The 21,885-nt window shown below is 47.1% G+C and overlaps 1 protein-coding gene across 2 annotated transcripts in view; it reads right to left on the bottom strand.

Moving 5' to 3' along the window:
* Positions 1 to 21,885, bottom strand: part of CARMIL1 (capping protein regulator and myosin 1 linker 1) — a 1,033,060-nt gene that overhangs the window by 8,452 nt on the left and 1,002,723 nt on the right. Inside the window, exon 37 of one of the 2 annotated variants that reach the window (XM_078687906.1) lies at positions 15,926 to 16,072. The exons of the other annotated variant lie outside the window; for it this stretch is intronic. Within the exon in view, the coding sequence (XP_078544032.1) occupies positions 15,926 to 16,072 (147 nt within the window). The remainder of the gene's footprint in view (positions 1 to 15,925; positions 16,073 to 21,885) is intronic. 2 annotated transcript variants of the gene reach the window in all.

Below are 21,885 nucleotides of genomic sequence, written 5' to 3'. Positions count from 1 at the left end.
GATCTCTTGACTGGGGGTGAATGTTTTGATTTGCTCTGCATTCCGTCCATCAATTGTGTCTCTTTTGCTTTCTCGCCCTAAGTGCGCTGTGTATACCCTGACCTGGGTCCCGGGCTCACTGTGCCACTGGATTCAAGCTATCCTGGCTGATGAGGGATGAAACCCCAAAACCGGTCCTAGGATGTAGGTTTCCGGTTTAGGGAGGCCATGGCTTGGCAGTTCCGGATGGACTGTTCCCATGAGGTACAGGGTCAAGACTGATTTGCTTATGACCAGGACTGCATAACGTCAATCACTTGTGTGTCTTTTGATTTCTCGACCTAAGTGCGCCAGATATGCCCAGATGTGAGTCCCGGGCTCACTGTGCCACTGGATTCAAGCTATCCTGGCGGATGAGGGGTTAAACCCTGAAATCAGTCCTAGGATGCTTGTTTCCAGTCCAGTGAGTACCTGGCTTGGCAGTTCGAGCAGGACTGTTCCCATGAAGTAGTACAAAAGGGGTTGGTGATGGACGGAGCATCTGAACCAATCAAACACTCATACCCAGTCAAAAGATCTGGGTTTAATCCACCACCGTTCTTTAGCCCACTCTGCCACCCCAGTTCAGAAATGGCCATATGCAAATCAGTCTGACCCTGTGCCTCATGGGAACAGTCCAGCCAGAACTGCCAAGCCATGCCTTCCCTGGACCGGAAACAAGCTTCCAAGGACCGGTTTCTGGCATTTCAGCCGTCTTCAGCCAGACTTGTTTGTATCCAGTGGCAAAGTGAGCAAGGGACTCACGTCTGAGCATACCCTGCCAACTTATGACGAACAAAGCAGTACAAAAGGGGGTGGTGATGGATGGAGCATCTGAAAGAATCAAACACTCACACCCAGTCAAAAGATCTGGGTTTAATCCATCACCGTTCTTTAGCCCTCTCTGCCACCCCAGTTCAGACATGGCCATATGCAAATCAGTCTGACCATGTGCCTCATGGGAACAGTCCAGCCCGAACTGCCAAGCCATGTCTTCCCTGGACCGGAAACAAGCTTCCTAGGACCGGTTTCTGGCATTTCAGCCGTCTTCAGCCAGGTTTGCTTGAATCCAGTTGCAAAGTGAGCAAGGGACACACGTCTGAGCATACCCTGCCAACTTATGGTGAACAAAGCAGTACAAAAGGGGGTGGTGATGGACAAAGCATCTGAACCAATCAAACACTCACTGCCAAGCAAAAGATCTGGGTTTAATCCATCACCGTTCTTTAGCCCACTCTGCCACCCCAGTTCAGACATGGCCATATGCAAATCAGTCTGACCCTGTGCATCATGGGAACAGTCCAGCCCGAACTGCCAAGCCAAGCCATGCTCCCTTGTTCCTATGAGGCACATGGTCAAGACTGATTTGCAGATGGCCAGGTCTAAACTGGGGTGGCATGGTGAGCAAAAGAATGATGGATTTAAACCAGATTTCTTGACTGGGGGTGAATGTTTTGATTTGCTCTGCATTCCGTCCATCAATTGTGTGTCTTTTGATCACTACAAATAAAAGCATTCATGACAGTTCGTATGATACGTCGAATGACATCCTGAAACAGCTCTGCAGATGATGGCACACCAAAATGTAGTCTTTTTTATCAGAACAGACCAATATGTGTATAAAAGGTTGTAATGTACCTGCAACTCTTACGTTCCAACTGATGATATCCTTTATTCAAATCAAGTTGAGAGAAGCTCTTCGCACTATTCATTTGGGTAATTATGTCGATGTGTGGACCAAGATGTTTCCCTCGTTCATTTGCCTTGTTTGCTTCACGCATGTTAAAGCAGATGCATACAGCTCATTCACTGTGCTTATTCAGCGCTACCACTATGGGATAAACACAGTGTGATGGACCAGTGCAACATTCAATGATATCACACTTGAGCAATAACTCAAGTTCTTTTTCAACAGCTTCCTGTAAATGAAATGGAGTTCTCTGTGTCTTTGAGCAAAAGGATACATCTACTCATTAATGTTTAATTGTACTTTCATAGTCTTGAGGTTTCCTAACCCATGAAACAAAGAAGGACTGCAGCACAAGTTACTACTTGTGTAATGATATATATGTAAGAGACATTAGTTAGTGATAGATTCCTTACCTTAGAATATCCCCAGGCGTCAGAATGGATGCGGAAAGTTTTTTTGTCAGCAATACCCCTGCGCGTCAGTAGGTGGCATCTTGCGGCACCTCGTCCGTCGCTGGCGTCGTAAGTGCCGAGATGGCGTCACGGAGACTACTTAGGCGCCACCCATGGGCGCTGACGTCAGTTCTGTACACGTCTTTCCGCGCCAGGAACGCAGAGTCATGCAAGAAACTGACCACTGGTCCCATGAAACTAGGGCCCTGAAAGGGATGACCTTAACCCTAGAAATCTATCACTAACTAATGTCTATTACAGATACATTGTTACACAAGTAGTAATTTGTGCATCTGAAAGAGACACGTTAGTGATAGATTCCTTACCTTAGAATAGATACCCCAGCAATACCAAGCCCGGTGGTGGGTCTGTGAAAAAGATTACAACAGAATGGCCAAAGAAGCTGTCTCTCTGGACTTGACTGTCAAGGCAGTACTGCTTAGTAAACGTGCAACAAAGCCCACGTAGCTGCCTGACAAATGTCCTGCAAGGGAACGTCGCATTCCAAGGCAGTAGTGGCTGCAGTTGCCCTGGTAGAATGGGCATGCAGCCACACAGGAGACTCCTTCTTAGCCAATGAGTAACATGCTTTGATGCACAGAACGACCCATCGACAGATGGTTCGTTTATGCACGGCCCGGCCTTTTTTGGCAATCACGTAGCCAACAAAGAGCTGGTCATCCACCAGGAACAGTTGTGTATGCTTCAGATAGAACAAAAGCGCATGTTTTGGATCCAGACAGTGAAGCCTCTCTTGCTCTTTTGAAGGATGCGGAGGTGGAAAGAAGGTGGGCAAAGTGATGGTCTGCCCGATGTGGAAGGGCGTGACAACCTTTGGCAAGAAAGAAGGACGGGTCCTTAAAACCACCTTGTCCTGGATGAAAGGAAAGGAGGTTTAGAAGAAAGAGCCTGGAGCTCACTCACTCTTCTGGCAGAGGTGATAGCTACCAGGAAAGCCGTTGTGAGAGTGAGAAGACGTAATGGACAGTTATGAAGGAGCTCAAAAGGAGCGCACAACAGATATGTCAAGACAAGATTTAAATCCCATTGAAGTAATATGAAGGGCACAGGAGGAAGCATGTGAGTAATGCCTTTGAGAAAATGGTTAACAACCGGGGACTTAAAAAGAGAAGGCTGATCTGGAAGCCGAAGAAAGGCGGAGATGGCCGAAAGATAACCTTTGATAGTGCCCAGAGCAGAGCCCTGCTGGGTCAGAACAGAAGGAACAGAATGACCTCAGAAATAGGGGCAGAGAGGGGATCCACAGCCTTTGCTGTGCACCGTGCCACAAATGTCTTCCACCTGCAGGCATATACCCTCTTAGTGGAGGGCCGCCTGGCTGCCAGAATGACATCACAGACTTCAGGAGGAAGATCGAAAGCTATCAACTGTCGCCGCTCAATCCCCACGCATGGAGGTGGAGGCTGGACAGGTTCGGATGGAGGACCGTCCCCTGCTGCTGCAACAGAAGATCCTCCCGAAGAGGCAGTCTGATCGGTCGCCATGCTGAGTAGCTCAGGATACGGGTATCTTTGTGCCCAATCCGGAGCCACAAGGATAACTTGGGCCCGGTAGCGCCAAATCATCTTCAGCGCACTGGGCAGAAGTGGTATAGGCGGAAAGGCGTACAACAGACCGCAACTCCACTCGAGATGAAAAGCATCGCCGAGCGAGTGCCGTCTTGGAAATTTCAACGCGCAGAACTGATGACATTGCGCCTTCCCTTCGGTGGCGAATAGATCTAACCAAGACTCTCACCATTGCTGAAAGAGACCTTGCACCACGTCCAAGTTCAAATGCCATTCGTGATCCATCAAACACCGGTGGCTGAGTTAATCCGCCCTGGCGTTCAAAGAGCCTGCCAGGTGTTGAACCACCAAGGTAATGCCTTGATGTTCCAGCCATGTCCAGAGGTGCAAAGGCTTCTGACATAAGAGTCCACGACCCCACCCAGCCCTGTTTGTTGCAATACCACATGGCGGTGGTGTTGTCCGTGAACACCTGCACTACACTTCTCCGGACAGAGGGAAGAAATGCCTTAAGTGCAAGCCGGAATGCCCGAAGCTCCAGAAGACTGATATGGTGCAGGGACTCTGCCGGAGACCAGAGGCCTCTGATCTTCACCTCTCCCAAGTGGCCTCCCCATCCCAGGAGGGACACATCAGTCACCACTGTGTGCTCTGGTTGGGGAAGGGAGGGGGATCTGCCATTGATCCAATCGTGATTTGTGAGCCACCACTGCAATTGCCGTGCAGTGCCCTCCGAGATCTGGACATGATCGGACAGGTTGCCCTGATGCTGTGCCCACTGGAACTTCAGGTCCCACTGCAGAGCCCACATATGCCACCTGGCACAGTGCACCAGTAGGATTCAGGAGGCCATCATGCGCAGGAGCCGGAGGGTCATCCTGATCAAAACCCGGGATAGACGCTGAAAGATCAGAATCATAGCCTGAATATCCCGGACTCGGAGGATAAACCAGAAACTGTATCGAATCCAGAACCGCTCTGATGAAGGGGAGCTTCTGAAAGGGACTCAGGTGCGACTTCGGCACATTGATGGAGAACCCCAGCAAATACAGGAGGTCGGCCGTAGTCTGAAGGTGGGTGATGACTGTATGGGGCGAGCCAGCCTTCAACAACTAGTCGTCGAGGTAGGGAAAGACTGACACCCCTGACCTGTGCAGGTGAGCTGAGACCACCGCCATCACTTCGGTGAACACCCGAGGGGCGCTGGTAAGGCCGAAGGGCAGCACGGCACACTGAAAATGCTCCTGGCCTACCGTAAACCGCAGGTAATGCCAGCGGGCCGGCAAGACGAGGATGTGAAAATATGCTTCCTGCAAGTCCAATGCTACCATCCAGTCTCCAGGGTCGAGGGCAGCTAAGACCTGAGCCAGAGTCAACATCTTGAACTTCTCCTTCCGGAGGAAGCGATTGACATTCTGGAGGTCGAAGGTGGGGCGCAGGCCCCCTTTATCTTTCTTGGGGACCAGAAAGTAGTGGGAATAACAACCACTTCCTACTTCTGGCCCAGGAATGAGCTCAATGGCCCCCTTGGCCAGGAGGACCGTGACTTCCTACAGGAGAAGCGCAAAGTGATCCCCCGACATACGGTGGAACTGAGGTGGCATGGCCGGGGGGCAGACTCGAAGGGGAGGTAGTAACCCCGTCCGACAATTTGTAGCACCCACCTGTCCGAAGTGATAGAACGCCAGTGGGGGAGGTGATGTTGAATCCTGCCACCCACAGGCGTGGGGTGCACTCCAAAGCACAGACTAGGAAGGCTTTGATGCGGATGCTGTGGGAGCGGAGGTGGACTGACCCGCCCGTTGGCCCTCTGAGCCGCCACGGCACCCTCCACGCCCGCGGTCGCGCTGAGGTTGGTTCTGCGCAGGCTTCGAGCTGAACTAACATGCAGGGGCACCCCTTCCATGTCCACGAAAAGAACGAAAGGGAGACATGGCCGGGCGTGTGGTGGAAAGACCCAAGGACTTGGGCGCAGCCTGCGAGTCCTTAAAACACTCCACGGCACTGTTGGCTTTATCGCCAAACAGGCGAGTGCCATCAAAGGGCATGTCCATGAGAGAGCTTTGGACATCTGGCGGGAACCCGGTAGATCTAAAGCAGGCGTGGCGATGAAGCGTCACAGTCGTAGAAATTGCTCTACCCAGTGAGTCCGCGGTGTCCAAGCCACACCGAATGGCGAACTTAGCCTCGGCAACAGCTTGAGACAGCACAGCCTGGGTTTGTTAAGGACACTGAGGCAACACCTGCACAAATGTATCCCACACCGCATGGGAATAGTGGCCCAATAGGCACGCAGTGTTCACTGACCGCAGCCCTAAGCAGGCCAAAGAGAACAACCGCTTGCCGAACTGCTCCAGCTTCTTAGAGTCCTTTTCCGGCGGGGCCATGAGAAAGGCACTCTGCGACGTCGAAGCTTGGATAACCAGGCTCTCAGGCGTAGGATGAGTGCTCAGAAAGGCAGGGTCACCCGGCGCCAGGCAATGACGATTGGCGACGATCTTATCCACAGGGGCCCCAGTGGTTGGCCACGACCAAGTGCCCAGTAAGACGTCGGTGAGGGCGTCATTAAATGGCAGCAGGGGCTGACACGAAGTGGACTCTGTCTGGAGCACCTCAGTGAGGAGATTAGTTTTCAGGGCCACCGTAGGGAGGTAAAGGTTGAGGACCTCAGCGGCCCGATGGAGCACCACCGTGTAAGAGGCGCCCTCCTCCATGGTAGGTGGAGGAGAAACAAACCCTGGGTCAGAGGAGACATCAAGACCACCAGCCTCCTCTAACTCGTCCGCCCCATCCTGCTCAGAGTCACACTGATGAGCAAGAGAGTCCTTGGACCCCTCCCAGTCATCCTCCACCTCCGTCGTATGTGGTACAGCCTGCAGCGGCAGGGCAAAGGCTGGGGAATGAACATACTGCATCAGAAACAGCGCCAGATGGCGCCAAACCCAGTGCGGATCCCAGGCAGGAACAAAATTGTAATGGAACCTGGGCAGGGGCGGAACCAATGGTATCCACTACGGAGCCAGAGGCGGAGCCGAGGGTGGTGCTGGGGCTGGAGCCGGCAGTGAAGGACCTGGTGGCGCAGTGGCTGGAGCCAGCGGCACAGAAACCTGTGGCACCGGGGCCGAAGTCGTCGGCGGCGGCAATGGCCCAAGAGGATCGTGACACGGGACAGCGTGGCCCGAGGGCACGCCAGCGGAAGCCGGAGGCCTAAACAGGTGGTCCATGGTAGCAAGAAATTCTTGCACCTGTGCGGGAGTCGCCGACGGAACCGGGTAAAACAGGTAGGCCTCAGGACTCCCGGGCTCTGAAGGAGCCGTAGGGTCAGAACCCCTGTCCCCCTCGTCCGCATCCGGGGTCCGATGGGGGACATCAGAGAGCAACAACGCTTCTTTGACTTCTTTTTATGTTGTCTCTTACCCAAATCCGAGGTTAAAAGACTTGGAACACGAGGAGCGATGACAGTGGCCCAGCGAGCGTTCTCTGGAGTGGCCCCTGGACCGGTAATGGTGCGGGGACAAGTGCCAGACCTCAAGCAGCTTTCGGCGCCGCTCCCTCAAGGTCTTCGGGGCCATGGCCCGACAGTCCAAACAGTACCGGGAGTCATGGTCGTACTCCAGGCAATAGAGACAGACGTCGTGGGGGTCCGCCACCGACATATTGTGACGGCAGGCCCCGCAAGAATTAAAACCAGGCATCCCTACGTGCACCAGAGTTGATTCAAAATTACAGGAGATAAAAAGTCTCAAAAAGATAGTCAAAAAGTGACTGGGGTACTTGCTCTAACCAGATCTGCGCTTACTGGCGTGGAAAAAGAAAGAACTGACATCAGCGCGGATGGGTGGCGCCAAAGTAGTCTCCGTGATGTCATCTCGGCGCTTACGATGCCAGTGACGGAGGTGGAGCCACAAGTCGCCACCTACCGACACGCAGGGGTACTGCTGACGAAAAAACTTTACGGATCCAGTCTGACTCTAAGGTAAGGAATCTATCACTAACGTGTCTCTTTCAGATTTACTATTTCGTGATGAGCATAACACTAATATCACATCTCAGCAGCTGTGCTGAAACTGAGTAAACCGGCACTTGACGCTGTACCTTAAGGTACATGAATGGGTGCTTGTACTTTGGTTTTCTTGTATTTCATCCATCATTGCTTCAAATCAACCTTGACTTTTTAATGGTGCTGATGCAGGCCATGTATATACTTGCGATTTTGATTGCATAAGTCATGACAATTGAGAGAGTTCATTGCATTTTTCCTCAGACATTATGTTTATTGACACACCATAGTCAATAATATGAGGTATTGAGCAACCGTTTACTGTTACCATTTACCATTGGTGTAATCTTCGCACAATGTTTGAATGACTTTGGTGCTTTTTCATGTTGACTTTTCTTGACCTGTATTTTTCTTCACAAGCAGCTGGTCCAACAAGCGCAGATTGTTCCAAAGTAAACATCAACATCACACTATCATCGTCTCCCTTTCACTTGATATAAATACTGAAGAACTTTTTCACAATGATTTAGATGACGATCGACATTTAGTGTGAATTTGCATCAATTGGTGTGGTCAATAAGCCTTGTGGGCATGCGTCGAGTGCCACTTCTGAAGTGTTTGGGAGGCTATTTTGTCTTCACGCTGTGATGCACTTACTTTTTCCTTTGCCTTGCAAACTGTTACAAAATGGTTATCCTTACCACAGCCTTTGTAAACCTGTCAATGGTGGGACATTTACCTACGTGTGGAAACGAAAATCTACACATGAAGCACAACTTCTTCTTCCATAGAGACAATGACTCTGTATCCCCCTGCCTTGTGCTTTGGATTACTTTTCATGTTCATGACTGACTCACTCTGTGAACATCCGGCCTCCACGTTGGCAGATTATTGATCAACAATTTCTTCAGCTCTGGCAGGCATGAGAATTCGCTCCAGACTAATAGTTTCTCTCAGCATTCATCATCTGAATGAATCTGACAGGCATCGTCAATAACTCTGAGGCGTATAGCTTCTTCATCATTAAATTCATTGAACTTACAGTGTTTGATGCACATATCCAGTCTCTCAACAAATATGTTGTTGGTTTCACCCCCTTTCTGTTATTCTTGACTGAAAACGTACCTTCGGTAATCTACATTCAGCTATTGGATTGAACTTGAGATTCAAGGCTTCTTTAATTTGACGGTATGTAATTTCGTCAACTTGCAGCATTTTCTTTATGACTTCTTTTACACCTTCACCAGCTAGATTCATAAGGTATTTGATAATTTTCTTGTTATCAGTTTCTTCCAGCACATCAATTAAATCATCAAATGTCTCTATCCAAGCAGTCCATCTGTTGCAAATATTCAGCTTTTTGGTGGTATCCCTCTTAATGGCCTTCCCAGCAGGTTCTAGGCCAATGACGTGTAGACTTCTCAGCTTTCGTTATCTTCAGATGCTTTACACAGGCTGTAGATGCACTCTGACTACACATATGCCAAGCGTTGATTCAGCACTTCCACTGAGGCATATGTGGCACACACAAGCAGTTTGCTGGACCATGGTAAACTCTATGGGAAAGCACCGTCAATATTCTGGTTACTCATCCCATATTTCATGGCCAGTCAGCGGTCTCCCCAGGCTGGGTACCTACTATGACTACACCAAACACGAAGCAGAGTATAGCACCTCTTTATTCACCTGTTGCTTGAACATGAAGTACCTTGAAAAACCAAGAGACAAGATGCGTTTGATAAAACAGCAAGAGTTTGTTTAATTAAACAATGTGGCCGGGAGCACAGTCACAGGCATAGGGTGTGAGGACTGTCTCAATTTACAAAAGGTCTAACATAGAATTTTATACAGTTCTTTGAATGTAATAAAATGATTTCGGTGATCCTATTTTGGTAAGCAATGTGTACTTCTGTCTTTGGCACCATAAATGAAGGTATTGGATGAGGAATCCAGGTGGGGCTCGACCTAGCGTGGACACAATACGGCAAGTGGTTATTGTGCCCAGATATCTGGCATGGGGAGTGCGTGATCACGACATGTACTGTGTGTGCTGTGTCTTGATTGGTTAAGTGTTCCTAACTTCATGTGGCATCTGACTTTAGGGTGTTTTGGGAACGCACACACCCCTCCGCCTAAGTGAGCTATATTGGGGCCAATCTCCCTGTACCATTGTGGTGTCGCTGTACCTACCTGTGGGATCGATCTGGGATTTCGTGTTAGCGCAATTGTCTGCTGGCTGCGGGCCACCTCACCCATGATCTGTCAAATAGTGATCTCGGGCCTGGGTCTTAGGGCATGCCTAATTAAGTATTTCTGAGTTGGGTTGATGCGGAGTTCCCAATGGGCAAATTATTCAATAAAGATGCAATTTTGTTTTTATACATGACTGTATCGTCATTCATATTGACATCAACTTTTTTAATACTAACATTCCTCCTCTAGCTGAATTTTCAACTACACAATCTAACCCATACTTCATGACAGTTACTTTATTGGGGGAAGGTTGCTCTTCAGTTTTGACCATTATTACTTTCCTAGTTGTTCACATTCTACCCAATTTGATGACTGCGTTTTTTTACAGGAGTAAATACCCAATTGCACTGAACTACAAAGAAGAAAAAGATAAAAACAGCAGCAATGACGTGCACATTCCAGTAAGCCACAGAGGGACCAGGAGAACCAGCTCGAGAACCACTCCTGCTCAGGGCATCTCCCTCCTCACGCATGTCTTTCTGTGAACTGTGCATTGTTTGGAAGGAAAGAGCCAATGTCCCATTATCCAGGTCACTCCCTGGGATAAACGTGCAGCAGGGCCCACCAATCTTGCCACACACCCCTCCTTCCATCGCGGTAATTAAGTCTAACATATAGCGATGCTGCATCACCATGAGGCGGATTGGTGTCAGTTCTTCCTTGATCGAATTAAGGCCGAGCTCAGTGCTTTTCATCATTTTAAGCATTGCTAATCTGATGATTTGAAGCTAATGGGCATTGGCTTTCGTCTGCATGGTGAAGAACTGTATGGACCCTCCTATATACACTTGTGAGTCCATGAACAATCAAAATTCCTCTGGAATGTCCAAAGCGTAGAATCTTGAATTGGTACCATTGACCACTTACCATGAAGCGCAGATAGCGGATGAATTGAAACGTGAACGTAGGCATCCTTCAGGTTTAGTGTGCGCATGAAGTTGTCTTGTTGCAGCAGGGGTAGGTGACTTCCTGAAGAGTGGCCATGTGAAAATGTTCCCACAGGGCATATCTATTGAGAGGCTGAAGGTCGAGGATTGGTCTGAGGGAGTCCTGCTTTTTAGGAATAAGGAAGTATAAGGATTAGATGCCTTTCCCCTCATGTTGAAGGGTACCGTCTTATTTAATTTAGATACCCTTGTGAATTTAGGAACAGTACCAAAAATAGACTTCATTGCCTCGTTAATGGCCTCAACTTTCAGTGGATGAGTAACCCTTCATCTTTTTCTGTTTAAGCTATGACTTGGATTACAACTTACTAGATGACCTTCACCACAGAGAGGATCTGTTGCAGGATTGGCCTCAAGAGCAGGACCAGCTGCATGACCCTGACTTAGTGGGACTTGCATGGCCTCTTTCAATGTTCAGCGATGTACAGCTTTGCTTCTTTGCCACAAATCACATTTGGGGCATAACTAGGGGTTGTGCCCCGAGCCCACACACCAGAGGCACACCTTGGGTGGAACCATCTCCGAATGCTTTTTTAAACAGTCATGGCATGGTTTGAACCCTGTAGTGTTAAGAGGGGACATTGTTCCCTTTCACACTGGAATTCAGTTTGAAACAGCTTGTCAAGCTGACGATAAATGGAGTGGAGCTCCAGATTTTCACTTGAAGGTGGGGAAAGAAAGAAACTGACATTGGCGTGCAGGATTGGCATTTATATGCAGCTCCTCTTGGAACAAAGTCAACAAGGAGTGAAGGCACCCCCTGGCAGCAGGAGCACTGCTATGCATTTCCGGATCCAGTCTGGTGCCTGGTTAATTATTCTTATGGTGAGCAATCTGCTATTAGAAATACACTTCAGAACATAGGTTTGCACAAAAAATCAATCTATATGGATTCCCTGAAGTCGGAGGAAAGGAGTTTGGGTAAATTTTGCAAGTGAAAGACTGCACCTCAAGGCTTTCACGAGTCATCTGCTGAATCAAGACCATGAATTCACAGAGAACAGGTATGTTGCATCATCCAATTAGGAGGCTCACAGTGGAAGCAGAACAAGGGTTAGAACATGTTGTAGTAAAAGAGTCCGTAAGGCCTTTTTAAAAGGAAACAAAGGAACAGAGATAGATGACCCAGGATGAAGACTTTCCGTACATAAATCATCCTAAGTGTCTACCATGTGCAACTGAAAATCCCAAGCCTATACAACACTGTGTACCACCACCAGAACAATACATTCTCCACCGTGGGCGACAAAAAGGTGAATCAAGGTCAGTTTCAGATGAAGTGTTAAAGCCACTAGCATTTTGCAAATCCAAATATAGACCTTCATCTTGTATGAAGGGTGGAGAAGCATATCTGTCTCCTCGTCCTCATCATAGGTAATTGGATCAGGCTCCTGGACAATGCCAGAGTTGGAGGCAATAAGGCTGCCAGGCTCTGATAATGCTGGTGTTGTGGCTTGGGAACAACAGGGTAGGTATCAAAAACCAGACTATGCTTTTGGTATGTTATAGTGTGATATGGGATGTGATTGCGATAAGGTTGTCCCTGGATCGGTGTGGAATAAGGAACTAGCCCTGAACAGGAAACAACTGGTGGTGCTTTGAAAGAGGGTACAAGGTGCATCTGGAGCCCTAACAGGTTGGAGTGATGTCAAATGGGGTCAGATGGTTGCAGGCGAGGGCCTGCCGGCAGGGTTCTTACTCGTGCTGCCAACAGTTCTGTGGGACCTGAAGACCGGTCAGTGGGAACTGAACCACCTTCAACAACTGCTGCATGGCCTCTTGAAGACCTTTCTGTGACATTGACAATGGCGCGGGAAAGTCAGGAAGACTAGGAATAAGGTGCAAGTAAGAGGACACAGCCGACAAGCCTTGGAGCTGTGACTGTGTGATTTCTCTCTGAAAGGGGAGCAGTGGAAAAGGGTTGAGCCCTGCTTGTAATTCTTGCGTTTAAACCTTGACTTGTCTTTCAACCTCATCTTAGACAAACTTGCTGATGGCAAAAGTGATCTGGCCCAGGACCATCACCATCCCTGGGAATTTGAGTGGGAGTAACTCCTCCTCTTGTGCTCAGCAATGTAAAGTTTGGATCAGCGCTCCATGGTTGCTTCTGCTGCCATCAGGGGGGATTTACGACAGGACTTTGAGTTATGCTTGTTTATGCTTGGGGAACATGTTCCAAAGCTAAACATTACATTAATCTATGAGAGACATTTGCTTGCACTGTCACAGCATGGCTTAAATCCTGTAGCCTGGGGAGAAATCCCTAGCACACTGTAGAAAATGTTTTGCGGGGAGAATGGCAATTACCAAAACTAGGAGCAGAGCTCTGGATCCCCACCACAGGGTGTGGAAATAAAGGAACTAACATCAGCAAACAAGAGAATTGTCTCTTTGCGGCTCCTTGTCGTTACACCCGGAAATGGAATGAGGTAGACACAGAGGCTAACTGTGTCTATTGTCCGCAAGAGAGACCTATTACAGAAGTTTTATGGATCCAGTCTGGGGACTGTGAAGATACAAGAGCTGAGAAATATTCACTTAAAAGTATCAATCAGAAAAATATTCAATACTCCTTTCCTTTGATGTAATCATCATCTTCAGACCCGATGGAGTCACTGAATCCATCAAAGAAGTCATAACTTGTAAATGTAAATTGTAAATTGATACTTGTATAGCGCACTACTCACCCGCAAGGGTCTCAAGGCGCTTGTACGAATACCGCTGTGGAACCCATCCTGGCTTTCCCTGTGAGGTGTCCACTCCTGGGCACCCCCAAGGTGGAGGCCAGGCATCCTTAGCGTTGTGGGGGCCGTTGTTGAGATTAAGCAAGCTATTGCCCAGAGTTGCAGAGTGGGACTCCATGATTGGAATAGGCACCAAGGCGAGAATTATCAGGTCCGTGGAATTTTGAGCCCAAGACCCGCCGAGGCGGGGAATTAAACCCTGGTCCCGGGCTAGACCTCTGCATCAGGGTCTGCCGCTCTAACCATTGAGCCACACTTCTCCTAACTTGGGCTTGAGTCAAAGACAGCAATGTCACAGCAGTCTGATGAACTAAAAACTATGCTGTAAAGGCTGGGACAGAAACATCGGAGGGAACTCTGCAAAATATCTTCAGCATGACCTCTTTAAATGCGAAGATCTACTCCGTTGAGGAGCTGGATGTTGAAAAAACAGGTTTCGGTATACGCCCCGGAATAAGGAAAGGATCAGAAGAAAGAAGTAGTCTCTCCCTTGAACACATTCCTATTCTTATCATGATATGATTGATGAAGCTCCTTCTGAAATATTTCATCCCTCCTCGATTAAAAATGACTGCATGAGCAGGGACGGTTGTGAGTACCTCCTCTTGAGATGGACACATTATTTTGCATGGAAGGGACTATCAATTTGGCTTCTCTTTCCAAAATCCACTTTGGGTGCATAAAGGCACACAAAGACTAAGAAGCAATTTAATGGAAATAATTCACACACCACAAACAAGTGTGGGTCAGTGTCCAGAAACTATTGATGTTATGCGAAGAAGGGCTTAAAGCCCAAAGATTTCAGAGGAAATGTCTAAATACAAATGACATACTATTCAACAGGTGTAAGTGAAAACTTAGTAAGTGTAGCTGTTCTCATTCCCATATCAATGAAGATGTGGAAAAAAGGAATTGGGTCATGAACGGCCATTACGTTGTTTGGAAGTCACTTATGGGGGACAAACGCAGCTTTGTCTGTATTGTCATTGGATCTCATATTGTGTTGATGACATGTAGCTGTGGAAAAGTTCCAGAACCAGTCTGGTGTCCAGAAAGGGGGTTCAATCAAGAAAGATGCAGAACAAGTATCCATTTCAAAGCATAATTACTGTCTATTGATTTAAAGGCTCAGCAGAAAAGGCCAGGGCACCAAGTCCATTAAGTGTGCTCATTTCCGTATCTAACATAGTACCTTGTATGGTTCATCTGCAGATTGCACCAACCCTGACAAGTTATGCACTGCAGATCCTCTGAAATGTGTATTCTAGCTGTGCACACTTTAAAATGTTTCACCTATCACTTACGCTGAGCCCTGTCCTCGATTACTACCACCCACAAACATGAATAAGGTACTGCATGGGTGACCCTTCAGGGTTTCCTGCCTATGCTTCAGCCTATGTGGTGCCTTGCCTATGTGATGGTACACATAGCAAATTGCGGGAGATATCCTGATCTAGTAACATTGCACAATAGTCAAACCAGTGTTCCAACTAAGCCCACCTAGTCATTCTACACGTCTAAATGCTTAGCTCATGCAAAAACACTCAGCTTTCTGAGGTGACTTCGCCAGTATTAAAAAAGTTTGAACATCCTGCTTTTGGTGTTTAATCTCTAGTTTGACCCTAAACAGAAAATTATATTTAAGAGGTCAGACTATAAGTGGAGCCAGGGCAGTCTGCAAGTGACAACCACCCTTGTTCCTGTCACTTCTCAGTATATGCAGCATAAAGGTGAAGGTCCTAGAGGGCAGCTGATATTGCTTTTTTTCTTATGTTTTTAAAGAAAATCTCACCCTTATTTTGGGTGGGGCAAAATAATCCCATAAGGGGTATATCTTCAACACTCCAACCAAAGAAATATTTAAATGGTAGTTGACTGTTCTAGAGGGTTGCACCATGACTGTCCTCTGATCATGCTCCAGATACCCCATCTAATAATTTTTCTACAGCACATGCATCATGCCATGCACCCAACACCCTTCCCAGAAGGGCCATGATGGCATTAAACAGCCAAAAATGTTACATTTATTGTATGGTTGTAATAAAGATAAATGCATTTAGACATACCACAGTAATGCAAGACGAAATAGAGGCATGCCTGTATAAGTCAATATCATTACGTCATGCAACAGCTTTTAGGAGGTAGGACACAAAATCATGCAGGGTATTTAGCTCTGCACAAGGACCAGGGCACCAGCAGTGAGAAAGAGATTTTTATGAGACATCCAGACTATGTGAATTTTTGCTCATGCCAGTTTTGTGTTAGTGGGGAAAGAAAATGTAGACATCTAACCAGGTTTGGGTTGTGACTTCCTGCGTTCTTGGGCGCCCACTTCATTTTCTGCACTAGTAGAAGACTGCCTTGGAGTTCTTTTCACTGGAGTGGGGGGCTTGTCAAATTCCATCACCGAGTCGCGTTTGCGGTGATCGGCAGTTTGTTCTAGCAAGGAAAGTCATTTGTTTTAAAACGTAACATTTACACACACATTTGTATAGGGTAACCATCAATTCAACCTCAATGTACCTTAACAACCTTCGCTAAGGGTGCAAGCGTGTCTATGGCACATTATAATACATTTGTTTACTGTAGTTTTCAATGGGGGTAATTCCAAAATATCTTATAGTTTTTTTCAAACATGATGAAATACAAAGTTTACCCAACAAGACAAGCTAGAGGAAACCCATAGTAGTTGACAGTAGAAAACGTTGGTCCTAAAGAAAGTAATTTGCAAATCACCCACAACCCAACCAACCACCCGTCCACATCACATGCACGGTGCATAGAATCATCAACAACAAATTAGAACATGTAGCTATTCTTCAAAAGAAAAATCATACTACAGGTGACCAAAAACAACAGCAGCACTGCCATTTTAAATTTTCAAATACAAGAATTGGTGTCCGAAAAAATTAATGGCAATTTATGTTTATATGTAGGAACACTAACTGAGAGGTTTTGCACAAATTCAAAATATTTTATAAAGTTTACTTAAAGATTAAAAAAGCCCCGGAATATAAGCTTTAAATAAATCCATAAGTATGCATTGAAAATAGAAGATAAATTCCATGATTTCCTGATGGGATTTAATTGTCGAAATAGCAGAGAAGGACAAGTTACCTACCTTAGGTAACACCTAATCGTTAGAGACATGATCTAGCCACAGATGCCTTACTTTTGAATTTCCCAGGCGTCAGACTGGATCTAAATGTTTTTTTTTTTTAGAAATGCTTTTGCACGCTGGTAGGTGGCGTCGGTCGGATCTGTGTGACGTCGTAAGCTTCGTTTCTGCCATTGTGATGTCCGCGTCACCTTGGTGCGCTGACGTCAGTTACTTTTCACGACTTTCCATACCAGGAGCGTGGAGCCATGAAGTGCACTGACATTTGTGAGTTTCTGAACAACTAGGGCCCTGAAAGGGAACAGCCTTGACCCTAAAAAACACTTTGCAGGGTGAGGAAATTGGGTGTGTCGGTAAGGAATCTGCGGCTAGATCATTTCTCTTTCAGATAAGGCGTTACCGAAAGTAAGTAACTTGTCCATCTGAAAGAGACATCTAGCCGCAGATTTCTCACCTTTGAATAGATACCCAAGCAATATCACACCAGGAGGCGGGACTACAGACAAGTTTAGACCAGGAAGTCCTGTAGGACAGATCGACCATAAAGCCCTTAAGCTGTCAGGAGGCAGCTTCTTTGCCAGAGCATAGCAAATTGGGATGCAGAGGATGATCTATCGTGTGATAGTCATCTTCTGCACTGCACAACCTTTCTTTGATTCAATGTCCCACCATGAAGAGTCAGTTGTCCACCCAGAACTCTTTGAAGGGGTCAAGGCAGAATGACAACATTCTTTTTAGGTCCAGAAGGTGGAGATGCTCCTCTTCTTTAAAGGGGTGTGGAGGAGCATAGAAAGTGGACAAGGTGACCGACTGCCCCACGTGGAATGGTGTTACCACTTCGAGGAGAATAGAAAGTGGACAAGGTGTCCGACTGCCCCACGTAGAATGGTGTTACCACTTCAGGTAAGAAAAAAGCCCTGTTGCAAAACACCAACTTACCAGGGAAGATGGTCAGGTAAGAAGGCTCGGATGACAGCACCTGCAATTCGCTCACCCTCCTCACAGAAGTTATTGCCACTAGAAAGGCTGTTTTGATGATAAGCAGCTGGAGGGGGCAGTTGTGCAGAGGTTCAAATGGAGCACACATATGGAAGGTGAGAACCAAATTAAGATCCCATTGAGGAATGACAAAAGGGGCAGGTGGAAACATGTATAAGCCCCTTCAGATATCTATTTACAATAGGGGATTTAAATAAAGAGGGTTAGCCTGGGAGCCTCAAGAAGGCAGACAGGATCGAAAGGTACCCTTTTAGAGTGCCCAGAGCAGCGCCCTGCTGGGCAAGGGTCAAAATAAAGAGAAAGACTTGAGAGAGAGAAGCAGAAAGAGGATAAATAGATCTTTCTGTACAATATTTTACTATTTTAGTTTGTGCCACCAGCAGGCATACACGGTCTTGGTAGAGAGATGCCTGGCTGCCGGATTAACATTACAGACTTTAGGAGAAGGTTGAATGCTGTCAAGTGTCACCGCTAAATCAACATGCAAGAAGGCGTACAGTTGAAAGGTTTGGGTTTGATGACCCTCCCCTGCTGCTGTGACAAAAGATCCTCCTGAAGGGGCATCCTGATCGGAAAATCAATGCTCATCTGTGGAAGCTCAGAATACCAAACTCTCCGTGCCCAGTCCAGAGCCATAAGAATGACTTGGGTCTGGTCGCTCCTGATCTACTTGAGCACTCTGGTCAGGAATGGTAGCAGCATAAAGGCATGTAGGAGACCTGAGCTCGACTAGAGATGAAAAGAGTGAGTGCCACCTTGGAAACTCCAGCACGCAAAACTGCTACCATTGCACGATCTCGGCAGAGGCAAACAGATCTAATCAAGGCTCCCCCGACTGCTGAAAGAGACCTTAAGCCACCTCCGCATGGAAATGCCATTCATGATATGCTAGGCATTGGCGGTTGAGTTCGTATGACCTGACATTCCGAGAACCACAGAGGAAAGGCCCTGCTGTTCCCGCAAAGTCCAGCAATGTTGACAAAGGGTCCTTGACCCCACGCCACCCTGTTTGTTGGAGTACCACATGGCGGTGGTGTTGTCCATGAACAGTTGAACCAGCTTTCCCTTGACTAAAGGAAGACAGGCTTTCAATACCAAGTGAATCGCTTGGAGCTCCAACAAATTGATGTGGAGTTCTGATTCCAATGGAGACCAGAGTCCTCTGATCTCCACCCCTCCCAGATGTCAGCCCCACACATCTGTCACTACTGTGTGGTCTGGTGGGGAAAGGAAAGGGGTCTGCCTCTGACCCAATCGTGGTCTGTTAGCCACCACTGCAGGTCCAGAGCAGTTTTCTCGGAGATCTGGACCATGTGGGAGAGATTCCTCTGATGCTGCAACCAATGAAACTTCAAGTACCACTCCAGAGCCCGCATATGCACATTATTATTGTTATTAAATTAAAAAAGGGTTTCCCGGTGCCTAACCAATTGCTAGACAAGGAGCAGTCAAGAACCATTTGCTACTAAAAGAGACAAGTTTTAAGATTTCTTCGAAAGCTGAAATAGGACGGGTCATTCTTCAAGGACACCGGAAGAGAATTCCAGATTTTGGGGCCAAGACAAGAAAAGGAGTGGCCTCCCATTCTTGCAAGTTTAAATCTGAGAATCAGGAAGTCTCCGTGGGCTGTAGAGCGCAGGGGACGAGAAGGAATGTAAGGATGAATGAGCTCTTGCAGATACGCTGGTGCCACACCTTGTTTGATTTTAAAGATGTAACACAGGGTTGTAAATTTAATTCTTTGATCAATTCGAAGCCAGTGAAGGTCACGTAAATACGGCGAGATGGAAGCCTGTCTAGGAACTTGACAAAGAAAGCGTACTGCAGAGTTCTGAGCTACCTGTAGCTTTCTCAGTACCGTTTGGCAGCTACCGAGATAAAGAACATTGCCGTAATCGAGGCGAGAGGTGATGAGTGCCTGGACTATTGTGCGTTGGGTTGAGGCAGGAAGCATCCAAATGATCTTACAAAGCCACCTCAAAATCGTGAAACAGATGGCAGCAACACTCGCCACCTGTTGTCTCATAAAGAGATTATCATCAATAATGATGCCCAGATTACGGATGTGGGTGACAGGTAAGGGAAAGGAACCCATTTCCTGAGGCCAATGGTGAGGGCCCCATAGGTCCTTGTGCTTGCCCAGGATAAGGACCTCAGTCTTATCTCCATTTAACTTCAAAAAGTTAAGGCGCATCCACTCTGTCACTTGCCGTAGGCCTCACTGAAGGGCAGATGTCGTAGCCTCTTTAGTGGTGGAAAGCGAAAAGACAATCTGCGTATCAACCACATACGAATATAGGGAAAGACCAGCCTCTTCCACAATCTCTGCCAGAGGTCTGACATAGATGTTGAAGAGCAGGGGGCTTAAAATGGATCCCTGTGGGACTCCATGTGCTGATACGCAGATCTTGGATGATGCCTTAGCAGAAAAGACTTGAAAACTGAGACCATCAAGGAATGATGCAAACCAGGATAGGGCAGTGCCGTCCAGCCCAAGAGACCTAAGAGCGTTAAGCAAGATGTTATGCGACACAGTGTCGAATGGAGCACTCAAATCTAATAGAATGAGTGCCGCAGTTTCCCCTTGATCTAAATGCTTGCTCAGTTTCTCAGTAACCCCAAGCAGAGCGGTTTCAGTTGAGAAGTTGGCTCTGAACCCGGATTGCGAATAATGAAGAAAGGCAACTTTGTCTATGTGTTGTGTCAGTTGAGTATTGATATGTTTCTCCACAATTTTGGAGAAAGCCGGAAGCAGAGATATAGGGCTAAAGTTAGATAGTAAAGAAGGATCTGCTCCGGCCTTTTTCTACAAAGGGATGACCAAGGCTCGCTTCTACTCGGGGGTTCAAAGGCCTCCCGCATAGGGGCATTAAGAAGATCGATAAGGACGCCTTTAGATGTGGCAGAGAGCTGACAAAGGATGTTAATAATTCAAACAAAATAAGAGTGTACAAATTATTTTGTAACAACAAGAGCAAGAAAAAAGAATGAAAATACAGAAACCAATTTAGGTTTGTATGGAAAGCCCTCACTCACCGACCTGGTCGGTGACATGCTTCATCATCGGGCCCGATGTTATTCTGATTATCTTCTAGGTGAAGGTTCAGATCACCTAGTTTAGTAAAATTCACTGCCTTTAACATAAAGGGAGCCATAAGGTCAGGGAAAGTGGAGACCCAGGGGCCGGGCTTCCCCGGAGGGCGATCAATTAAAATGCCAGACAAGGTCAGCTGAGGGGATACAGAAAGTTTAAACAAGGCCGCTTCACACTCTGTGATGGAAATAGCTTCACATTTACAAAAATGAATAGATTTATAAATTATAGCAATTCCTGGCGATGACATATCCAGGAGGAAGAGTAGTGGCAATGTCGGGACCCGAACTGGCATGAAGCCACGTTTCGGTCAGAAAGAGTGCATCTGGATGTTCAGTGCTAGGAAGGTAAAAAATATGCTGCTTATTTTTGGCCAGAGAACGACAGTTAAGGCTTAAAAGTACAAATTACAGTACATTAGAGTGTGCCATTCACCCTGAGCCATAAGTAGAAAACAGGCCAGGCCAAAATACATCTTTGGGTGCATCCTGACCATCCTGAATGGACTTAGCAAAAGAGGACCCAAACTCCTCTCTTTGTGACCAAAAGCAAGATCTTCCTGGTCATGTACCACAGTGAGTGCATGCATATAATAGCATATTAGGTTGGCTGCATTGACTGACCTAAATGCCAAGCTGGTTAAAGAAAACATTTACTTATCTAACAGCTCAATATTTTTCTATTCTCTGTTAGGAGGAGTTGTGAGGAACGCTTTAGGATTCATTTTGCTGGTGCGAGCCTGTACCACCAAACTGTCAACAGTAGGATGGTGCATAAGAAAATCCAGGTCACCAAGCTCTGGTCTGAGAAGTCCAGTCACCTGCCTGTTCATTGGTGGACAACAGCAAGGCTTAGTCCAAGTTACCATAAGGGTATCAATTGAGGCTTCATTAAATGGCAAGTGTTCAGAAGGCTGGTCCATAGTGCAAAACCTCAGTAAGGGCATTTGTCTTGACTTCAAAAGTCTACAGCTGTAGATGTAGTACCTCATCACTACAGCAAATGAAGCACTCACCTCTGTTTGGACTCCAATAGGCCCAC

This window comes from Lissotriton helveticus, chromosome 4_1 (assembly GCF_964261635.1).
Source record: "Lissotriton helveticus chromosome 4_1, aLisHel1.1, whole genome shotgun sequence".
Classification (NCBI taxonomy): Eukaryota; Metazoa; Chordata; class Amphibia; order Caudata; family Salamandridae; genus Lissotriton; species Lissotriton helveticus.
The sequence above is the reverse complement of the archived record's forward strand: the minus strand, read 5'-3'. Positions and strand labels throughout refer to the sequence as shown.